Source organism: Colossoma macropomum, unplaced genomic scaffold, assembly GCF_904425465.1.
Source record: "Colossoma macropomum unplaced genomic scaffold, Colossoma_macropomum, whole genome shotgun sequence".
NCBI lineage: Eukaryota > Metazoa > Chordata > Actinopteri > Characiformes > Serrasalmidae > Colossoma > Colossoma macropomum.
Window position 1 is genome coordinate 31,502,978 of NW_023494787.1, and position 21,269 is coordinate 31,524,246.

At 39.0% G+C, this 21,269-nt stretch overlaps 1 protein-coding gene across 1 annotated transcript in view; it reads left to right on the forward strand.

Annotated features, from left to right (window-relative positions):
- The window catches only part of cpne4b (copine IVb), a 69,398-nt gene extending 49,593 nt beyond the window's left edge, over positions 1-19,805 (forward strand). Inside the window, exons 11-16 of the mRNA XM_036565695.1 lie at positions 881-1,014; positions 3,948-4,002; positions 5,661-5,712; positions 9,293-9,426; positions 10,304-10,540; positions 19,550-19,805. Of these exons, the coding sequence (XP_036421588.1) occupies positions 881-1,014; positions 3,948-4,002; positions 5,661-5,712; positions 9,293-9,426; positions 10,304-10,540; positions 19,550-19,681 (744 nt within the window). The 3' untranslated portion in view covers positions 19,682-19,805. The remainder of the gene's footprint in view (positions 1-880; positions 1,015-3,947; positions 4,003-5,660; positions 5,713-9,292; positions 9,427-10,303; positions 10,541-19,549) is intronic.
- Positions 19,806-21,269: the final 1,464 nt, after the last annotated feature.

The window sequence follows — 21,269 nt, forward strand, 5'->3', positions numbered from 1 at the left end:
TACTATGCTTTCTAGTTAGCTTACCTTAGCTGATATGAAATACTGAAATAACACAGTATGTCAGATGTAAAGGTGCAATGTGTAAGATTTAGGGGAATCTATTAGCAAAATGGAATATAGTTTTTCATTAGTGTATAATCACCTGTAACTTCTTGGCCACAAGCATAAATGCTAACAGTGTTAGCTTCTTATAGCTTATGTCGCCTTATGTGAAATTCTCTACAAAGTAATAATTGTAAAAACAGCAATCAACATCATCCTAGTTTACATTCTGGTGATCTTATTAGTGAAGAAGTGCTATAGCAGCTTCGTCCTCATGTGGAATAGTAAAGGATTCACTGAAGTGTCATTAGCTTCACCTGCAAGTGTGGCCAAACAGTGGGATAGCAGCTCTATTTGCTGTAAAAAGCTGAAAAACCATAAAACTAAAAAAAATTAAAAGTAAAATCCATTACATACTTGGGTACATTTGCCCTTCCAGCCTCAAACACAGCAAGAGTTTACTGTTATTGCCAATGCTATGTGTGTTCTGTTTGAATTTATTTTAAATTGTGACATAAATTAGGCTGCTTCCACATCGACTGAATGAAGTTATCCACCTGGAAGTATAGCCAATCTATGTTTACACACGATTTGGTATATAAAAAGTTTAGAATCCAACTAAATTCCTCTGCTTATTTCATTGAGCTATGAGCGAGAAATAACTGTGACATAATACTAGCTATAACTGTGACTTCTAAGGGTTAAACATATAGATACTATCCAAATCTCCTCAGGCCAGATGGGAAGTCACTGAGGCATAATTTGTGAGTTGTTGCTGGTGTGGGAGTTTTAATTAGCGGTAATCACTGTCAGTAATGATAGCGGCGTGTGTCTGCAGGTGGCGATTGATTTCACCGCCTCAAACGGTGACCCACGGAACAGCTGCTCTCTACATTACATCCACCCATACCAGCCAAACGAGTACCTTAAAGCACTGGTGGCCGTGGGCGAGATCTGCCAAGACTATGACAGGTAAATGACCATCTACTGACCACCTGACTGAACCATAATGAAGCATGCTATTCATCATCTTCTCAAATGATCAGTTAATGAAAGATTATTTCTGTGAATATGCAAGCCACCACTGAAATCTGTTGTTAAGATAGCATTTTTCCATCTTCGCAATATTTCTCGCCTCCGACCATTTCTCAGCCAAGCCAATATAGAAACACTTGTGCATGCATTAGTGACATCACAGTTAGACTACTGCAATGTTCTTTTTCCTGGCCTCCCTGTCAAAACCCTCACTAGGTTACAGTATGTTCAAAATGCTGCTGCTAGGATCATCACCTTTTCTAAAAAGAACATCACCTCTGTTCTTCAGAGTCTTCATTGGTTGCCCATTACATTCCATATTCAGTACAAAGTTCTCCTTATAATGTATAAAGCTCTGCACAGTCTGGCTCCTCAATATTTGGCAGAGCTTCTTCATCTATATATCCCATCCCGTACCTTGAGATCACAAAATCTAGGCCTACTTCATGTTCCTAGATTTAAATTGGCTTCTATGGGTGGTCGATCATTTAATATAGTAGCTCCCACAGTCTATTTGGGATGCAACCTCTCTGTCTTTATTTAAATCTCAGTTAAAGTACTTGTTTTCACTGTGTTATTGCTGTTTCATTTATACTTGAATGTTTACCTGTATTGTCCTTTTGTTTAATGTGTTGTTGTTTAATTTGTTGATGCTCTTTGATTGTAAAGCGTCCTTGAGCATGGGAAAGGCGCTATATAAATAAAAGTGATAATGATGATGATGATGATGCTTCATAATCGTTTAAATTAAAGTCAGTAATCATAGGTAAACTGTCAGCAATTCACATGCATACACACCCCCAACCCACACCCCTGGTCATGATTATAATGGACTATTCCCTGTACTTATGTGATGACATAACTGTGTAATGACAGATTGGCATAAACAAGACACTTATACAATAATATACATAATGGAGAGGTGGTTCTTCAGTGTGATTTTCTAGGTGATTCAAGTGTAACAGAGAAACTCAGAAAGAAGAAGGAAAACAAGAAGTCATCACGCTAACCAGAGCTAACTTTGTTTTTCATCACTTAAATTACTGAAAATAAGTAACAAATATCTAGAAATAAATGTAAAAGTCTTATAATAATCTTACAACAATCTCAAAATGAAAAAAATAGAGATATATCCACTAGATTTAAAATGAGTTCACTTGCCAAAATATAATTTTTTGCAGTGTAGATGGTTGCGCCACTCAGGAGCCCAGAGTCTCAACTAATTAAAAATATGCGTCCGGGGGGCCCCTTCCTGTCTTTTTCCCAGGACCCCAGAATCACTAAATCAGCCCCTGTAGTGGTGAAGCTGAAGTCAGCATCTCATTTGCCAGCTTCTCATTCGAATTTTCTCGTTCCACCTTAAATGCAACATTAAATTCTGGCACCTCAGGTGCCATTCAAGGTGGAACGGGAGAATTCGAACAAGAAGCTGGTGAATGAGAAGCTGATTGCAGCTTTGTAAAAAATCAGTCATTGAGAGACATTTTACAAGAAACTATTCTACTTTTGTTTCCTGCCAGAGATGCGAGAAAAGCAGCTATAGCTGAGCTAAAGCTTAAAGCAGACATATTTACAACCAAGATGGTAAAATGGACATAAAATGTTGTGGCTCCCAAAATGGTTTGATTTTTGTTGAAAGGACAAAACGGCTCTTCTTAACATTTGGGTTGCTGAGCCTGGTATAAATCATTAGACCAAACTCTTCATTCTCCTTTCACTCTTTATTCTCATTATATTAAAGGAAGAGTTCTGCAAAAAAACCATCCAATACCTGCTTTACTAATCAGTCCTTCATTATTCATATTAAATGGTCTTACTGCTGGTGGAATTAAGCAAATCTATGCAATGAATTGGACTTCACCAAGACGTCAGGAACAAAACCAAACCTGTGTTTTTCTAACTGTAGTGCTCAAACCAAGATACACTATGAGTATATAAGTATGTGGACAACTGAATATCACAAGTATATGAGCTTGTTCCATCCCATTCCAGAACCATGGGCATTAATATGGAGTTGCCCTCATTTGCAGCTATAACAGCCTCCACTCTTCTGGAAAGGCCACCGACACACGTCTGAATTTGTGCCCATTCAGTCAAAAGAGCATTTGTGAGGTCAAGCACTGATGTTGAATGAAAAGGCCTGGCTTGCAGTCGACATTCCAGTTCATCCCAAAGGTGTTCAGTGGGATTGAGGTCAGGGCTCTGTGCAGGCCACTGGAGTTCCTCCACACCAAACTCATCAAACCTTTATGCGCCTCGCGTTGTGCACAGGGGCACAGTCATACTAATGTAATTTGACCAGCGTTGTTGAAACTTTTGCACACAACTGTATGTTTATTTGTGTTTATTCTAATCTTGTAGTGTTTTACTGGTACTTATTGCTGAGATAAAGAGTTTTAAACAGTTTTCTTGGTTGCCTTTAGCACATTACTGTGTCAGGTGACTAATAATCTGAAGTATGCATGTATGGCTAGCTAAACCTTTATATATTTAAGAGTTAAATAGCAACTAAAATAGCGCTGTTAAATCTGTTACAATCAATTGTGATTACAATCACTTCAATAAATAAACTAACCAATAATCTCTGTCAGTTTAGCACCTGTTTATAGAACTTGGTCCACTCACAGCAAATCATACCCTTTGACTGGATGTTGATGAAATGCTTATTGCAGTGACATCAGGGATAATGTGCAAATACACTACTTGGGCCACTCAATCACATCAGCGCTTGAATGAGTGCACCGTTCAAGCACTGAGCCAATTATATTTGACCCTTTCCAATGTCATACCTCTCTGCAGCTCGTTCCTCAGACTGTATCTCATTCATCTCACTACCATTAATCATCTGGACCCTCTGACTCTGATTTCAGTGATAAAATGTTTCCAGCATTTGGCTTTGGAGCGCAGATCCCACCTGACTTCAAAGTAAGTCAGCTTCTCCTACCTATACCACCCACACCAATGTCACCAACATTTAACTGATACCATTCCAAAAAGCTGGTAAATCTGCATGCTTTTGCTAATGTAGCAATGCTTAAACTGGTACTTAAAGATGGAAATGTGACAATTGTTTATTAAGCATTAATGATTGATTTATACATGTCCCATGCATGTTTTGGGTATTTGTCATTTTAGCCTTTTGTTTGTTTTTTGAGTGTGTAATTATGGTAATTCTACATCAGTGTGCCATCATCTCTTGCACTTGCGAAACCAAAATAATGCCAAAATAATCCCTGTTAGCTGCTTAATTTCATTCGAATTAGATGACAGTAATTTAGCAATTAGCACAGAGTTACAACTGTTGACAAAAACATTCACAAACACGCAAACAGTTTAGATGTAGACACAAATCAAATGCAGTGTTCTTAAGCTAAAAGTGCTTCAGGAAAGCATGCGGAAAAATTTTATTTTGGCAAACATTAAAGCTGCATTACGTAAGGTTCTTGTGTTAAAAACATGCTGCACTCAAAATGTAACTCTTCTTAAATGTCATGGATGGATCACATTTTTCTATTGAAAACTTACACGTTCATAGTACATCTGAAGAATGTGAAAATATACATACAAAACTATGCTACGCTACGTGGCAGCATAGTTTTGTATGTCACAAATGAGTTTGAACTTACTACGGTCCACTATACCTAAATGTGTATATAAAAATATTATAGTAAAATAAGCCAAAACCAATAGATGTCAGCTACCTAATAAACTACAATAGCTACTTCACACCCTTTCTGTTTATCTCTCCAATAAACCGCACAAATATGCACATTGGGTGAACAAGTTTTTCCTTGGAGAAAACTGCAATGCCTCTTGCACTTTAAAGCAGCATATGGCCAGTGGACCATTTGTATGATCCTATCCAATAGATGTATCTCATAAAGCTCTCAGAGGTCACTAGCCTTGCTCTGATTGCTGGCTGGATTTTGTAACTTGACAGAGATAAGAGATTTCAGCAAGATCCTAAACTAGCACAGTAAATTGCCATGGAAACCCAAGTGCTTGGAATATCACAGCTACCTGACAGGAGATTTCTGAATTATTCATGACCTTCTGAGGCCATTTCACTGTAATCACCATCTCATTTCACTAATCCGAGTCCTGCAACCTCAGGACATCTGATTGGTTGAAATGTGCCGGTCAGAGACCATATATTAACATAGCCAAATGTGATTGGATGCGACTCAGCAACTGTATTTGACTTGCTTAAAAAACTCAGAGCAAGGAGGGGTTTGGCATGTTTTATGCATAATCCAGTCTCATTCATTGCATTCGCCCTGAATTTAAATAAACCTTAAAAATGGCTGAGTCCGTCAAATACATTATGCAGAAAGGTCTCACTAACAGCATGCCAAACGAAGACTACAGTTGACTTTTCACAACTCTGATCAGAATGGTTTTGCATATCAAGTGTGTTCACGGTTCATACGCTTGGCTCTTCATTCATATTGGTTCTTGATTCATCTTCATTTCAAATGTGCAAGCAGTTCAGAAAGAAGCATCCATTATCCCTAATCTATTTGATTCCTTATCCCTATTTCATCAGTGTAATGAAAGAGTTAATTAAGCTCTCTACTCTTCAGGTCTCTCATGATTTTGCTGTGAACTTTGATGAGGACAACCCAGAGTGTGCTGGTGAGTGTGTTTGTGTCCTCCAGCATCTGGTGTTATATTTTTAGCCTCCACACACCAACATGCACAACAAAAAAGTAAGATGTTAGGACACCACACTGATCTTTATATGTGAAGTGAACTTATCACAGATTCACATAGCTGTGGAAGGCTCGATGTTGCACACAAAGTGTGTTAGAATTTATTTTTTTTTTGTAGTCAAACCCTGAGTTTATGTCCCTTCAATGAATAAATGTGTCTTAAGCCCTGTGCGGATTAAATCAATTTATCGAGGGGACATATACGGTAAAGGTTTTGCATGTCTTTCAAGTGATAAAACTCTCATCTAAATGGCAATAAAATTACCACATGATGAGAGAGTTTCTAGTGGGTTGTATTTTTTACAAACCCAGAAGATTACGTCACACATGGTCATAAGATTATATAAACACTATTCTTTTCATTTTACACTATTTGTAAAATATTTAATATGGATGCAGGCTAGGATACTAAATACGCTGAGTAGCAACGGCCAGAAACATTTGTTTCTAAATCCAGCTGTGTTGAGGCTGATGGGAAAAATTGAATAAAACATTCCCTGATTAGTAATCAATAAACTAAACATTGGCTGACTAGAGAACCCTCCTATTAAGGTAATATACGGAAGCAGACTATGGACTACATGCAGTAGACTCTCTAACAGGGAAAAAGTTTCTGAGCTCACACAAGGGAGCTGTACCAGATGACAGATTAAGTTATAGCTGAGGTTCACTCTTGTACGTATATGGAGGGTTGTATGAGATGCTCTATGGAGAGCTGCACAAGAGGGCCCTGTAAGGAGAGAACAATCTGGTAAGAGTCAGAACAGAGTGGGTTTTTTTTAAAAAAAAAGACACCATACGCGTTTGGTTTTAAAGCTTACCAAAAAAGGTTTAAGGACATGATGGGGAATAAAATGGTATGGAATTGTGGAACTGGGGTGGGGAGATTACCTCATCACCCCAGGGGGGAATAAAAAAGGGATGTTTTGAGTTGTTCTTGGTATTGTGGTTGACCGGGAACCATCTTGCCATTTGATGCTCAATAAAGCGAAGGCCTTTTCCTTCATTCCACAAGAACTCAGCGCCGCTGAAGTCTTTTGCATTCCTTTTTTTCCTTTTTCATTTTTGTTGATATTCTTTGATTCTTTTAATTCTTTTTGAAGATATTAGATTACAGATAGTTATCAGAGTGATAGTAGTGATAATATTAGAGTCACATATAAATGTCCAGACCCTGGGCAAAAGAGAGATAGCTCTTGGTTGCGACAAGGCAAAGGTATTTCCCATCACAAGAGAGACTGTAAGAATCTCTGTGTGTGTGAGTCCAGTACTTACCTGTAATACTTAGCTGTTGTCTGTTCCCTAGCAGAGTCAGTAAAAGGGAGGCAGAGTAGACTGAGCTCACTCATGAGTGCCTATAAGAGAAAGAGAGACAGGTTATGGAATGTGCACACTTTATTTAAAGTATTCCTACCAGTAGCATAACATATTAAGGCCACGTGATGTTGATTGCTTTTGGATTGTTTGTACTTACCCTTTTTTAACCCCTCCCTTGTAGGATAGCAACACCCCTGTGGTGGAATGGTTTAGCTCAAGTAATACAGGGGCGTGTACAGGGGCTTATCCTATAAGAGGTGTGGGAGAGTGTTAGTAGGAGAAGTAGGCTAGCTCAATGGTCCTCCTCTCAGGCTGATAGAAAGCTGAGGGAAAATATGAGCAAAGCTAACTGAAAGTGTAGTTTCACGGCCTTGCGGCCTAAATATACTTACCCTGTACTGCCATAGAGTCAGGATAACTCTTCTTTAACTACCGTTTACTTTTGTTCATGCAGTTTTTCTTTTGTATGTTTTTCCATGTAAATAGTATATCCATATAGGATTTGGGCACGGAACACATGTTAATGCAAGGTGTTAGGTCTACATAATAGAAATTAAGTTGAGCTCAGAAGAAACAGATAATGTGATTGCAACATACAGCATCTCAGCTCTGTTTACAGTTAAATCAGAGCTTCCGTCCACTTCTTACTCTCACTGTCACAACCGTGCAGGAAAACTAAAATACAGCTGTTGTAGCTCAGTGTTTGAGTGTTACAGTTCACTACTAAACATTTTGACATCGCGTCTGCAGTAGCTTTATGGAGAGGAAGTGAGTTTTACCCTGCTAATGCTTAAACCGGAAGTAATCACGAATCTTGTGAAAAGGGCCCATTAATCATCAAAGTTCAAACAATTTTGTACGATGTGGAAACAAGTGGAGATTTGAGCATAAATGATAAATCAGCTTCAGTGCATGAAACCAGCCTACCAGCACCTCATTTACATATCATTTACATGAAGCACACACTAATTCATGCAGATGTTTCAGTAGCCAGCCAATAAAACGGCAGTGTTTGGCATGAAAGCTAATGGCCGTGCTCATGGGTGGAGTTTGATGTCCAGCAGTGAGTGCACTCCTCCCCTGCTGACCAAACTCAATAGAATTAAAATGAAAACAACTGGAAAAACATTATAAAGTGATTATAAAATGTGAAATAAAACTAAACACTCTCAGTGTTGTTAACATAGTAGAGTGATTGTTTAGTGTAATTAATTCCCTAAAATAAACGCTGTATTATTGCAGTGTATGACAACAAAAGCACAGTGTAATGTGTCTTTAAATGGAACATGAAATAGTTGCAGCACTTGTTTATATCAACGTGCATGTAAAGTAAGTACATCCACTTTTGTACTGGACTGTCATGCACACAAATTAGTATTTATTGAAATTTTCTATTGTTGTTCTTATTTTTGCAATTACAGATTATGTTGATAATAGTTTTGGTTAATTAGCCACATATCCAGCATTTATGCCCAAATTTACATGCACTCCTACCAGATATGAGTACAGATATTCCAAAATGAACGTGATGAATAACAAAACCGTCCATGAATTTGTGTGCGCTCATCTTACGGTCAGATGTGACCATAAGCATCTTTAATGAACAAGAACCAAAGTAAGAAAAGTGAAGCAACTGAATATATGGAGGTGATGGAAAGTTAATTAACAGATAATTAGCGGGATTAACACATAAGTGCTAGTAAGTTATCACGTTACCTCTTTATATGAAGAAAAATACTTATTAGTTAATTAACAATGTAATAAGCAGCAATTAGCACACAGATAATGAGTAAGTAAGCCTATCGACAAACTAGCTTATCAACTAACAGTGTACTTAATTACTAATTGATAAGTGCTTAATCAATTACTAAGTAATAGCTAATGCTTAATGAAGAGTTAACTAATAACTAAATAATGGGAAACTAATAGTTGATTATTATATATTTAATGATTGATTAGCGACTCCCCCCACCCCCCCATAGCTTCGAAGGGTCTACAACTCAGCCTGAAGAAAATCTAGGGGTAAGACTGAGGCTGCTGTAGTGTGTTTCAGTAGAACATGAAGAAGGGAGTCAGAAACCCCAGCTTACATATTTGAGGTCACAAAATGCTGAGAGCCATTGAGCCAATTAATAAGCAGAATCCATGTTCCCTTTTAAACGTGAGCTTTTATTTGTCTTTGCCAGGTATCCAGGGTGTTGTAGAAGCCTATCAGAACTGTCTACCTAAGATCCAGCTCTACGGCCCCACTAACATTGCCCCAATCATCCAGAAGGTAGCTAACTCTGCCTCTGAGGAGATGCACACCAAGGAGGCCATGGTATGTATGCATATATACCTTTGTGAAAGTGACATATTACATTTATATCTATACTATGTGTGTCATTAGTAATTGGATAGTGACAGTTTTATTGTTTTGGCTCTCCCAGTACACTGGATTTGAAATGAAACAGAGCTTGTAAGGTTAAAGTGCAGAATGTCAGCTTTAATTTCAGATCCCCCTTTTGCAGTGGAGCATGAGTAATTGGACAAAGATCCACCTCTAAATTCACACAAGAATAGGTCACTGAATACAGAATCAAGTTTTTACTGTTACTGCTCCACTTCCTTAGCTTAAAAACCCATTGAGAAGCTGCAGGAATAAAGACTGTAGGATCTGGAGAGGTTTTGTGAGAAAAAATTGGTATCAGGTCTCTTTATACGCGTTATGTCTGTGTTTATATGTGTTCTGCCACTTCGTCAAGAATTATAACAGACAACTGTTATTCACTGTTACTGTAGCAAAGTTCTAAATTCAGGCATTCCAATACCTGTAATACACCTGCATGTTTTGGAAAATTGTTTTTACCATTTACTATACATCTTCTGTAGTATTCTACTGCTCTAACTAGTAACCACTGATAGAAACAGTGATGACTCAAGGTGGATCATGATGGATTAACAGTGCAGATTAAACTGTTTAAACACATTTGGTGAGTGGGTGAAATTGAGTTAGGGAAGGGAGAGAGGGGAAAAGGAGGCATTAACAGAGAGACAGAAGAGAGGATGAGAGGGTGAAATTGGGCCACTGTAACTGGGTTAATGGGAGGCACACATACTGCCCACTGACTGGATCTGGGGACTAAAAAGTAGAATGCAAACCACTGAACTTATGCATGTGTACTGACCCCCTCTCTTTCTATCTTTCTCTCTTTTAGGAGTACTTCATTCTGTTGATCTTGACAGATGGAGTGATCACAGACATGGCGGACACACGGGAGGCCATCGTTCACGCCTCTCACCTGCCAATGTCTGTCATCATCGTGGGCGTGGGCAACGCTGACTTCAGTGACATGCAAATGTTGGATGGAGACGACGGAATTCTGCGCTCTCCCAAAGGAGAACCCGTCCTCCGAGATATTGTCCAGTTCGTGCCCTTCCGTAACTTCAAACATGTGAGTTTTTGGCCACTACATGAATCCTTGAGCGTTTCATCACAGGATCGCAAGTTTTTTTTTCTGCCTTAGATGAAAATAAAATGAATTTAACGCGATTCAAATTAAACAAAGTCCCTACCATCAACAGCAGATAGGTGACATACCTCTGTATTGGCTTGTTTTTTTTTCTTGTAGCCCCATTTTATTTTAAAGTATGCCTGAAGTCATATATTAAATAATAAAAAAATGTTGCAAAATCTTTTACAGGAACAAACTTAATACTCATTATGAATGAAAGATTTATGAATATGCATGATTATGTTGTAAATGCCCCCTTTGTCATCCAGTTCCCAAACCCCACCTGTTCCCTTCACCACCATGGACATGTGCTTTTTAGATTGAGCAGATACTTAAAGGTTGACCAAATGAGACGGAGCACAACAGAAACAAACCAACTCCCACTTTCATATTAATAATCAGAAAATATTGAATTGTATTCAGTGTGTTATGGAGCTATTTTTTGGCCTGCTCACTAAGCTAGCTGTAGCCACTTGTGCTAACAAAGACAGTGGTTTATGAAGCTGTAGCATTCTAAACTGCTGCTACCTGCTATCAGCACAGTTCCACATACTTTAGACCAGGGGTCGGCAACCCAAATGTTAAGAAGAGCCATTTTGTCTTTTCAACAAAAATTAAACCACCTTGGGAGCCACAACATTGTATGTCCATTTTACCATGGCTGTAAGTATGTCTCAGTAGTCCTAGTATAGGCTAAAAATATAATATAAAGGAAAACACAGACTCACTTTGCTCTGCTTTAAGCTTTAGCTCAGCTATAGCTGCTTATCTCACATCTCCAGTAGAAAACGTTTTCACTAAAGTGGAATAGTTTCTTGTAAACTGTCTCTCAACCTTCAACTTTTTACAAGGCTGAAGTCAGCTTCTCATTCGCCAGTTTTTTGTTTGATTTTTCCCGTTCTACCATAAATGGTGCATGAGGCGCCAGAACTGCTGTACCATTCAGCCTCACCACTATTTAGTGTTTGACAGTTTCTCATTGCAGATTAAATGTATCAGGAAACCAGCTGGAGTGATTTTAAACGCAAATAAGTCGACTAGTTACCAAATCATCGATGTTCGTCTTAAATCTTTCTCTTTGTCTTTTCAATAGCTACTAGTTAGGCCAGATTATTGTTGTTGCTATGTGACCAGCTGTCTGTGTGCCGATCTTCAGAGTAAAAGGGTGAATTAACAGTTATACATTAACTTAATTTAAGCCCATTTATTGTTAAAACTGTGTTAGAACAATCAGGAGAGCTTTATTTTAGTGCAAAGGAGGATTATTTTATTTTTACCTAAAAATCTAATTCTGCTGTGGAGTCGCAACAGGGCTCTGGAGACACATGTTGCCGAACCCTGCTTTAGACCAAAACAGAATGTTTGTAAACATAATGGTTTGTGCATCCAGTCAGCATTGTAGCAGCTCAATTTACGGAACAATGTACAATTAAGTAAAACATAACAGATAAAACGGTATTATATATATATATATATATATATATATATATATATATATATATATATATATATAATCATAATAAGCCATTCAAGAGGAGTTAACTACGTAAAAGACATGGTTTTAAGTGCAGGTGCTCTTTGACATTTTCCATTTTAGTTTTTTTCAATCCTGTGTCTCCATTTAATAGCCTTCCTTTTAGGGCTGCATAATCAGTCATATTTTTATCATCACAATATGAGTATTATAGTAGTAGTATGCATAATGCAAAAAATAGGTGGATATCCTGAAAGTGCGGCTAATTACATTCCATTTGCTTTGCTGTTAAAACAAACAAACAAAAAAATAAACAACTATCCATTTTGGCTTTAATTGCAGTTTTATGGGAATATTTATGACAACAATGGTTTTAACTCATGGTGGGAACCTTACTAGTGGCACAGCGAAAAAATAATTTTAAATTTGTCATTCTGTTACGGTCAGTCAAAATCCTGACACTCTCCACATTTTCCTGAATGTCTGCTTGTAACAGTGATTATTGATTAAATGATCCAGGCATGAGCCAAACTTTATTTACAGCAGGGAAAAACAAATCCAATAGCACAATAGCCAGTCCAGTTCAAGAAGGGAAAACAATCAGTCCAAGGCAACCAAACAGGGATAGAATCCAAAAACAAGAAAAACTGAAAAACATAAATCACAAGGCTTAGAGTTACAAACAAGACTTCACACAGACCATAACACAATACAGGCAGTTAAAGAGAAAGACCAAAGATAAAATAGGATTCATGTGTGCAGTTAGCTGATTAATGCTCAGGTGAGAGTGACATCTGCAGGTGAGGAGGGAAACCCCGAGCCAAGGGCGTGACGCCACTTCATTTTCTTCTCCAGTTACTGCTTAGCAACTGATCAACTATCCACTATACCTAAGTCAAGCGTTCAAGGTTTTTAGCAGTGAGCTGGTGTTACTTTGAGTGGACTTTGAATTTGAAGCTCCAAATGTTCAAAAGATGTGCCTGGGAGATCTGTTAAAGCGAGACCTGATACTTTGACAGATTAGAGGATACTCATTTCTAAAATCACATATAAAATGGCAGCCTTGTTGGTAGTAATTTGCGAACCATCTACTTCCATGCATAAAGTTATCAGAAGTGATGTATAAATGAAAAAAAAACAAACATTTTCGCTATGGCGGTATGCTTTAGCTTAAGATGCTTGACGGTTTGAGTTTTGTGCTTTCTTCTGTCTTTTTTATGTACATTTTAGCTGTTTGATTTAAAGTTGTCGTCTTCATTTGGGTAAATATTTTGCTTGTGAATAGTGGATGCATGCTTTGTAGGGAAATGTTGCGCTGGCTGTTGGGTATATTTTAACCTGTGCTCTTGTTAATGTGCACAGCTTTGCTATTGTGTCGTCTTGACTGGAAAAAAATATGTGTTCACCACTGCAGTTAGTAAACTGCCATTGTGCTGCATAGTCCTTACATAACCTGCTGTGATATTGTATCACTGACCAGCCAAAAAAAGAAGCCAGGAAGGGGCCCACCAAAAACTTGTGCCCATGAGTCGATACCTTGATAATCTGGGCCTCAGGCAACTGACAGGCCAAGCCACCAGGAAGACTCCTGGTGCTCCCTATGGGTAGTCTGAGCCTGGCAGAGGAACATGATGTTGAAACAAATAAAAGGTAAAGCAGTTAGCTATTAGGCTAGCTGCTTTACTAAGTCCTGCTGCACACTGATGCTGATTATAATTTCAAATTCCGCAGTGAATATGCACCAGTGCCTGTACGGCAGAGTTTAGAGTGCCAACCCTGGCTAACTTTATAGCATAAGCAAATTCGAAGAGCCTTTGGTAATTGTGCAGAAATGTCTGGCCCAAGGGGGTACCCATGCTGCTGCTGCTGCTGAAGTAAAAGGAAACTAAAAACAGTGCAAAAGAGGAAGAAGCCTCAACTGTTCAATTGAGACGTCCGTTCCCTTATGGGAAGTAAAGACAAAAGATTCAGAGAATAGGCTGAGGTTGGAAGTGTCCACAGGAGAATTACTCTATCTAAGTTTCTTTAGAGGAAAGGAGAGGTGAGAGACAGAGAGAGAAAGCAGGAGAGAGAGAGAGAGAGAGAGCGAGAGAGAGAGAGAGAGAGATACAGCATGCTTCTAAGGGCGTCCTTTTTTCTTTTCATCTCTCCATTCTCTCTCCATGTCAGTGCATTTCTTTCTCAGCTGTCTCCTCGCACACGGCCAAGTCCTGAACCAGAGAGCGGAGAACATCAAAGCTTCCAGGCTTTAGTGTCCCCACGTTTTCTTTAATTAAAGTGTGTGAAAGCGCTTGTGTAGAACACGCCTGCCTCTTCATCTTCATTAGGGAAGGGTTTGTTTGTGCTCAGCTAGGCGTGCTACTTACCTCCACTTCAGCGCTGTAGCAGCGATTGTCACGTAAGATTTTTACTGCAGGGAAGTTCACACACAGTTCACAACTTTTCTCATCCATAGCTTGAAGGAGACTTCAAAATAAGACACCTGGATATTGTGTCATTCAATACGTGATCATTCATCACAATGTTACTCTTGGTTTGTGAAGTTGGAAGAGACAGTACGCACCAGCAAAACAGTAGAGCTACATGTAAACACTGTACAATGATTGTTTTTAGTTCAACATTTGCAAAAATAAATTATTTACAAAGCAATGGGAGGAAAAATCAACCAGTTGGTAAAAATATAATAGACTGAAATTCAGTCAGCTACTTATTTCTATGCAGTCTGTGCAGTTACTATACACTAGTTGTTGTTGTTTCTCTCTGTAATTGATCTAAATCCATTTTTATGATGTATGTAGTTGTTAAGGGTTAGGCTCCTAGGCAGGCTTTGGTCAAGACCACCTTTGCCGAGTCCAAGACACGTCCAAGACTATGACTAGTCGAGATCGAGTTGAGACTGGGTCTAAAAGAGCCTTAATTAGTTTTTGACTGTTTCCAATCCAAATTTCTTGGTCTTCTCAAATTGTTTGGTTAAGTTGTACAAGTGTTAGTTAGAGGAGAGGGTGAGTAAAATCCCCAGTTAAGCTACAGTCATCTGTAGTCGACAGTCCAAGAGAGCATAATTGGCCTCACTTTGGGTGGGTAGGTAAACCCTTTCTACCCCCATCACTAGGGGCGGATTTTGTGATTGTGGGGCTTTAGGAAAAGACAGAAAAAGGCATTATAGATGTATTTTTAAATTAGCAGCACTCTGTTCGCACAGAAAAAATAAAGTTAGCTTTGTAGCGTAGTGACAAACGTTTTGCCTTTCTCCATTTCGTGTTTCTCTGCTGCACTTGGATGATTTGATTTCCCTCTCAACACCCAGAACATCTCCAAATGTAGAATATCACTTAACTGCTTTGTTCACACCACTCATTTATCTGTACTCATATTCACTGATACCAACATTCTGTACCACCTGATACTGTGTGACTTAAGCCTAATGTACACTGCAATGAATAAATGGCTCAAGCTGGCGTGAAGGAGGGTCTGCGGGTCACAGAGAAGTGTTGCTGATGTGGTGGCAGTCAGACACAAAGTGGTTGATCACTTTAAACATTCCGCCGTAGCATACATTGTGTGATTTTAGCTCAATTTTCAACACACACAAACACAATGACAGTACCCCCAGGTGGAAAAACATAGGCTAACAACATTTCACAATATAAAGAACCTTTTAATCATGCAAAGGTTTCTTTAAGTGTTCATGGTTCTATATAGAACACTTTACTAAAGAACCCTTAAAGAACCATCTTTTTAAGTGTGTAGGTTGGCATTACCAGAAGCTTACAAGTTTGGTGCCTCAGGCTTTTACACTGTAAGAGGAGACTTTTTTGAAGGTCAACATGTTTGTTTGGTATGAAGATTTAGAACTGGTGGAAGTTAAAATACGTCTCAGAGACTCTTTGTGTAATGGAGCAAAGGGCAAAGTAAAAAGCATGGAATGTAAACACAGAACTAACAGCTACACTTATGTGAACATGAAAAGTGTAAAAGTCTAAAAGAAGCTGGACCTGAAGAGTGTTTAGAAAATTGCTAAAGCTCTGTAGGGATTACAAAGCTGAGATGAAAAGGAATTAAAGAGCATCACACAGAGTTGGAGTATCATGAAGCTATACTTTCCACATTTGGTGTTTTTTTAGATGTACTTATAACTGTCACTTATAGGACTGTAGAATTTTTTACAAATGATTAAAACAACATTAAATAAAACATTTTCTGTAAGGTAAGGAAGTAGTTTATAAAAGAGGTTCATTAAAGTCAACCTGAAATCAAAATTGTCCCTATACTTTGTTAGTCCATGTGCTAGGTCATATTGATATTATAATTAATAATCATATTATACCATTTTAAAGACAAAATTGTTTTCCTTTTTAAAAGATTTTTTTTAAAAGATCTTTGCATGGTGAAATCATTCTTCAAATTGATGGAAAATGGTTCTGTGTAGTACATTTAAGCATGAAATGGTTCTATATAGAACCATTCCCTTTACTAAAGAACCCTTGAAGAACCATCTCTTTAAGGTGTGTAATCATCGATCAAAATTTAATGACTTTTGCCTGCCTCAAAAAATGTATTCTGAGTTTTGATTATGTCACTGCAAACCAGAGGACAGGGAAAAATAATAATGACCAATAATATCATGTTTCAGTTCCCACTCCCACCACTCTCCACCTGTCATTGAGAGAAAACACTCTTAGCTTAGAGACCCTCCCTGACACTGTATTTCATGTGGACATTCATCACAGTACAGAAACAAAATGCCTTATGGTTTCCCATTCATCACTAAGTTCACTGTGAAAAGCCTGTTAAGGTACATTTGCACATATACTCTAAATACACTATATGGCCAAAAACCCATTTCATGAAGCTCGGCATGCACAGTTCTTGTGCTAATGTTGCTTCCAGAGGCAGTTTGAAACTGTAATGAGCGATGCAACAGAGGACAGGCAATTTTTACATGCTTCAGCACTCTGCAGCCCTGTTTCAGCCACACCCTTTGCTAACAGGTGGATAAAATTAAGCACATAGCCTTGCAGTTTCAATAGGCAAATACTGGCAGTAGAACGGGTCATACTGAAGAGCTCTGTGACTTTAAACATGGCACTGTCATAGGATGCCACCTTTGCCACAAGCCAGTTTGTGAAATTTCTGTACTGCTAGATCTGCCCCGGTCAACTATAAGTGCTATTATTGTGAAATAGAAGCGTCTAGGAGCAACAACAGCTTAGCTACCGCTTCGGTAGACCATGCAAACTCACAGAGTGGGACCGCCGAGTGCTGAAGCACACAGTGCCTATCCTTTGTTGAATCACTCACTAAAGAGTTCCGAATTGCCTCTGGAAGCAACATCAGTAAACAAATTGTGTGTTCTATTGCTGAAATCTGCTGTGCACAACATGCTGGTAAGATTTTTGTTGCTTTTTGTGCACATGAATGAGCTTTGACTTTGAAATCATGGGTGTTAATAGTGAGTTTGTCCTCCTTTGTTGCATTAGCAGCCTCTACTATGCTAGGAGGGCTTTACACTAGTTGTTGGAGCTTTGTTGTGAGGATTTGATTGCATTCAACCACCAGAGCATTAGTGAGGTCAGATACTGATGTTGGGTAATTAGTTCTGGATCACAAACGCCACTCTAACTCATCCCAAAGGTACTGGATGGAGCTCATCCAGAGAACGCAGTTCCCCTGTTCCACAGCCCAATGCTGGGGGGGTTTATTCCCCTTTAGCTGACACTTGGCATCGAGCATGACGATCTTAGACTCGTGTGGCTGCTCCAGAGTGTCCCATGCTTTTCTATGGATATTATACAAACTGTATGTGCACTGTTGAATGCCTTGATTAATTTCACTAAGTATAGGAGGTGTGTGGACTTAGATACCCTGAATCGAGCTTTGCAATATACCTGGTATTCATGTCTGTTAGCCGAGAACGTTTGGTGTAAGTGCCCAAGAACAGCTCTAGTGTATGAACAATGATTGAATGAGTGCTGTTTATTGCTGTTATGGATTCTGCTCATGGATTTTGTGCCTCTGTGCTAATACGCTCTTGTAGTAATTAATTACATGAGCCATCATACTCAGGAAGTGGCGTCTACTGGAAAGCTTGGATGAGCCCGTCTCTCTCTCCCATCAGCAGTGCTGCTGTATATCAGAGGAAGCTGTGGTGTGTGTAATTGAATTTGGCATGTCATTAGAACCAGAACAACCAAATAGTGGCAGTTTCTGAACACAGACACACTCAGACAGGCAGGGTAAACCCACTGTTTCTCTGAAGTGGTCAGCAGCCGCTGTTCGCTAAATAAACCACACGCTGTAATTTGCTACAGTCATTTTTTACTGTGCTCTTGTGCTTTTTGATTTATTCTGTTCCAACTTTTGAAGTTATCCCTGACTTTGAGAGGGTCTATTAGACCTCAGGGTCACTGAAAAGCAGGAGCGGTGGGATTTTGGCATTTTATTATGGAGTGGAGTGCCACTGTGAAATGAAACCGGCTACTTCAGGTCAACTTGTGCAGAATCACACAATGTATAAATATCACACCGCTCGTGAGTTCTGAAGGTTTTAATATGAATGCCGGGCAAGTGCTGCTGTGCGTGTGTGTGTGTGTGTGTGTGAGGCAAGCACACACACTGCCCATCATGTGTTTGTTTATTTTTAGTGCGATCCCGCTGCGTCTCATGTCTCGCTCTAGCTGTTCTGTGGACGGAGAGAAATGAGAGTGACACCTACACCACTTCACCTCCAGAACAACACGGAGTGTTAGATTTCATTTCTCCTTCTGCTCTGACACTCTCTTTTTCTCTCTCTCTGTCTCACTCTCTTTTTCTCTTTCTATATCTCACTCTTCTTTATGTATTGCTCTCTGTATCTCTTTCTGTCTCTCTATCTTCCTGTCTGTCTCTGTCTCCCTACCTCTCTCCCCATCAGTCTGTCTCTCTGTCTCTTTCTTTCCATCTGTCTCACTGTTTCTCTCTCTCCTTTTTCTGTCCGTCTCTTTCTGTCTCTCCCTTTTTGTCTGCAACTCTCACTCTCTCTTTCTCACTCTCTTTCCATCTCACTCTCTTTCCATCTCTCTTTCATTCTCTGTCTCTCTCTTTTTCTGCTTGTCTCTCACTCTATGTTTAGTTCAGTTCAATTAAGCTTTATTGGCATTGCCATATTTAAATAAATATATACAATAATAGATATAATATTGCCAAACCATCAATAAAATAACAAGAACAAGCATGTAGAACATTTAGAAAGTAAACTTGAAATTTCAATTTAAATTATCACATTATTTCTCTCGGTTCATTACATTTCAACAGTGTTTTTTAGCATAAGTGGTACAAAGCAATTAACAATCAACCTAACTAAGATTATTTTGTTTATATATCTCTCTTTCTCCCTCCATCCTTTCTCTCTCCCTTTCTGTCTGTCTCTCTCTCTCTCTCTCTCTCTCTCTCTCTCTCTCTCTTTCTTTCTCTCTCTCTCTCTCTCTCACCCTCAGGCATCTCCCGCGGCGTTGGCGAAGAGTGTTCTGGCTGAGGTGCCCAATCAGGTGGTGGATTATTACAACAGTAAAGGCATAAAGCCCAAATGTCTGTCAGACTTTGAGTCTTCCAGAGCTTTCAGTCCCTGAACCAAGCGCACAACCAACTGTGGGCTTGCAGACGAGTAACACCTGCTGGTGATTTTCAAAATCATTGTATAGAATGTTTCTGAGTATTTTAGAACTTGTTGTTCTAAAATAAGTTGTTTTTGAAATTGAAGTTGTTTATGTATTATATATTATTGTTTTTTTCTTAAGGCCAGAGCACACTGACCCAGTATTCTCCAACAAACACCAGCAAACCCAGCTGTTGAGTCGGTGTGCTGTACCTGTATGTGATAGTTGAGAGACCCTAGAATGTTCTCACCCCATTCACACTGGCGGGGTGTGTTTTCAAGCATCCTTATAAACCTCTAATTACCTGACTAATATAGGGATTACAATAGAAACACCTAAATCAGGATGAATATGTGAGTGCAAAAATCATAGTCCAAATAGTTGTTAGCCAACAAGATTGTTAGCCAGCTGGCTGTTCAAGTCAATAGCCTGAGGCTTCAAAATCTGCCTTGGTGTCCAAAAAATGCTCACTGACAGACCTAAATTGCAAACTAAGGCTATTTGTACAGCACCTTTATGACAAGAAAACAAATAAAACACCACAGAAAATTAGAATAACTTGCTAGGCTGCTTGCCGCACTACTTCCATCCACCGCCTTAAAAAAAACAACAACAACAAAAAAAATGTGAGTTGCGTTCCATCACAGGATTGTCTTAGCAACATTCAATGCCCTCAAAGCATATTTAAGGTACACTATATGGACAAAAGTAATGGGACACACCTCTTAATCCTTAATTTTAGGGGGCTTTGTTCAGTCCTATTGCCACAGGTGTATAAAATCAAGCACCTAGCCATACAGTCTACCTTTACAAAGGCTCTCTCATCCAACATCAGTGTCTGACCTCACAAACGAGTGGAAGCTGTAATAGCTGCAAAGGGGGGGCCAACTTCATTTTAATGCCTATGGATTTAAAATGGGATGTCATTAAAGCTCCTGTAGGTATAATGTGTAGGTGTCCCGATACTTTTGTCCATATAGCATATCAAAGATCTGAGACAGCCTTCTTGTCAGGGGCCACAGGATGGTTCCTACGCAGCCGTCTGTTCACTGAGGTAATAAAATTGGCAGTTAATGTTCTTCTCCAAATGCGCTGAGCTGTTCTATGACGTTGCATTAGCACCAGTTTGAAAAAGATATTGCTGTGTCGTGTGTCTTGGATGATCCATGTGCCAGATGGTTGGAATTAGGGAGAAGATTGTGTGAAAATCAACAAAAATGAAATAAATGATTGATTGGATGCACAAAATGTTAATAACAGTGATCTCTTCTAGCAAGTCTTTGATCAAATCAGAGATGGTGGGTTCTGCTGATCTGTAGAGAACATTTAAACAGATGAATACAAAAAAGTGTAGGCTACATAACTTATGTAGGCTGCATGAGATTTGTTCAAACTTACATATTTAAAAAAAAATGAGTGGGGGCTCCCGAGTTGCTCAACCATCTAAGCGTTGGCCCTATCATCAGGAGATCATGAGTTCCCTGGTGATGTTACAGCCGTCCGTAGCCGGGAGTCCAAGAGAGCACAATTGGCCTCGCTCTCTCTGGGTGGGTAGGATGGC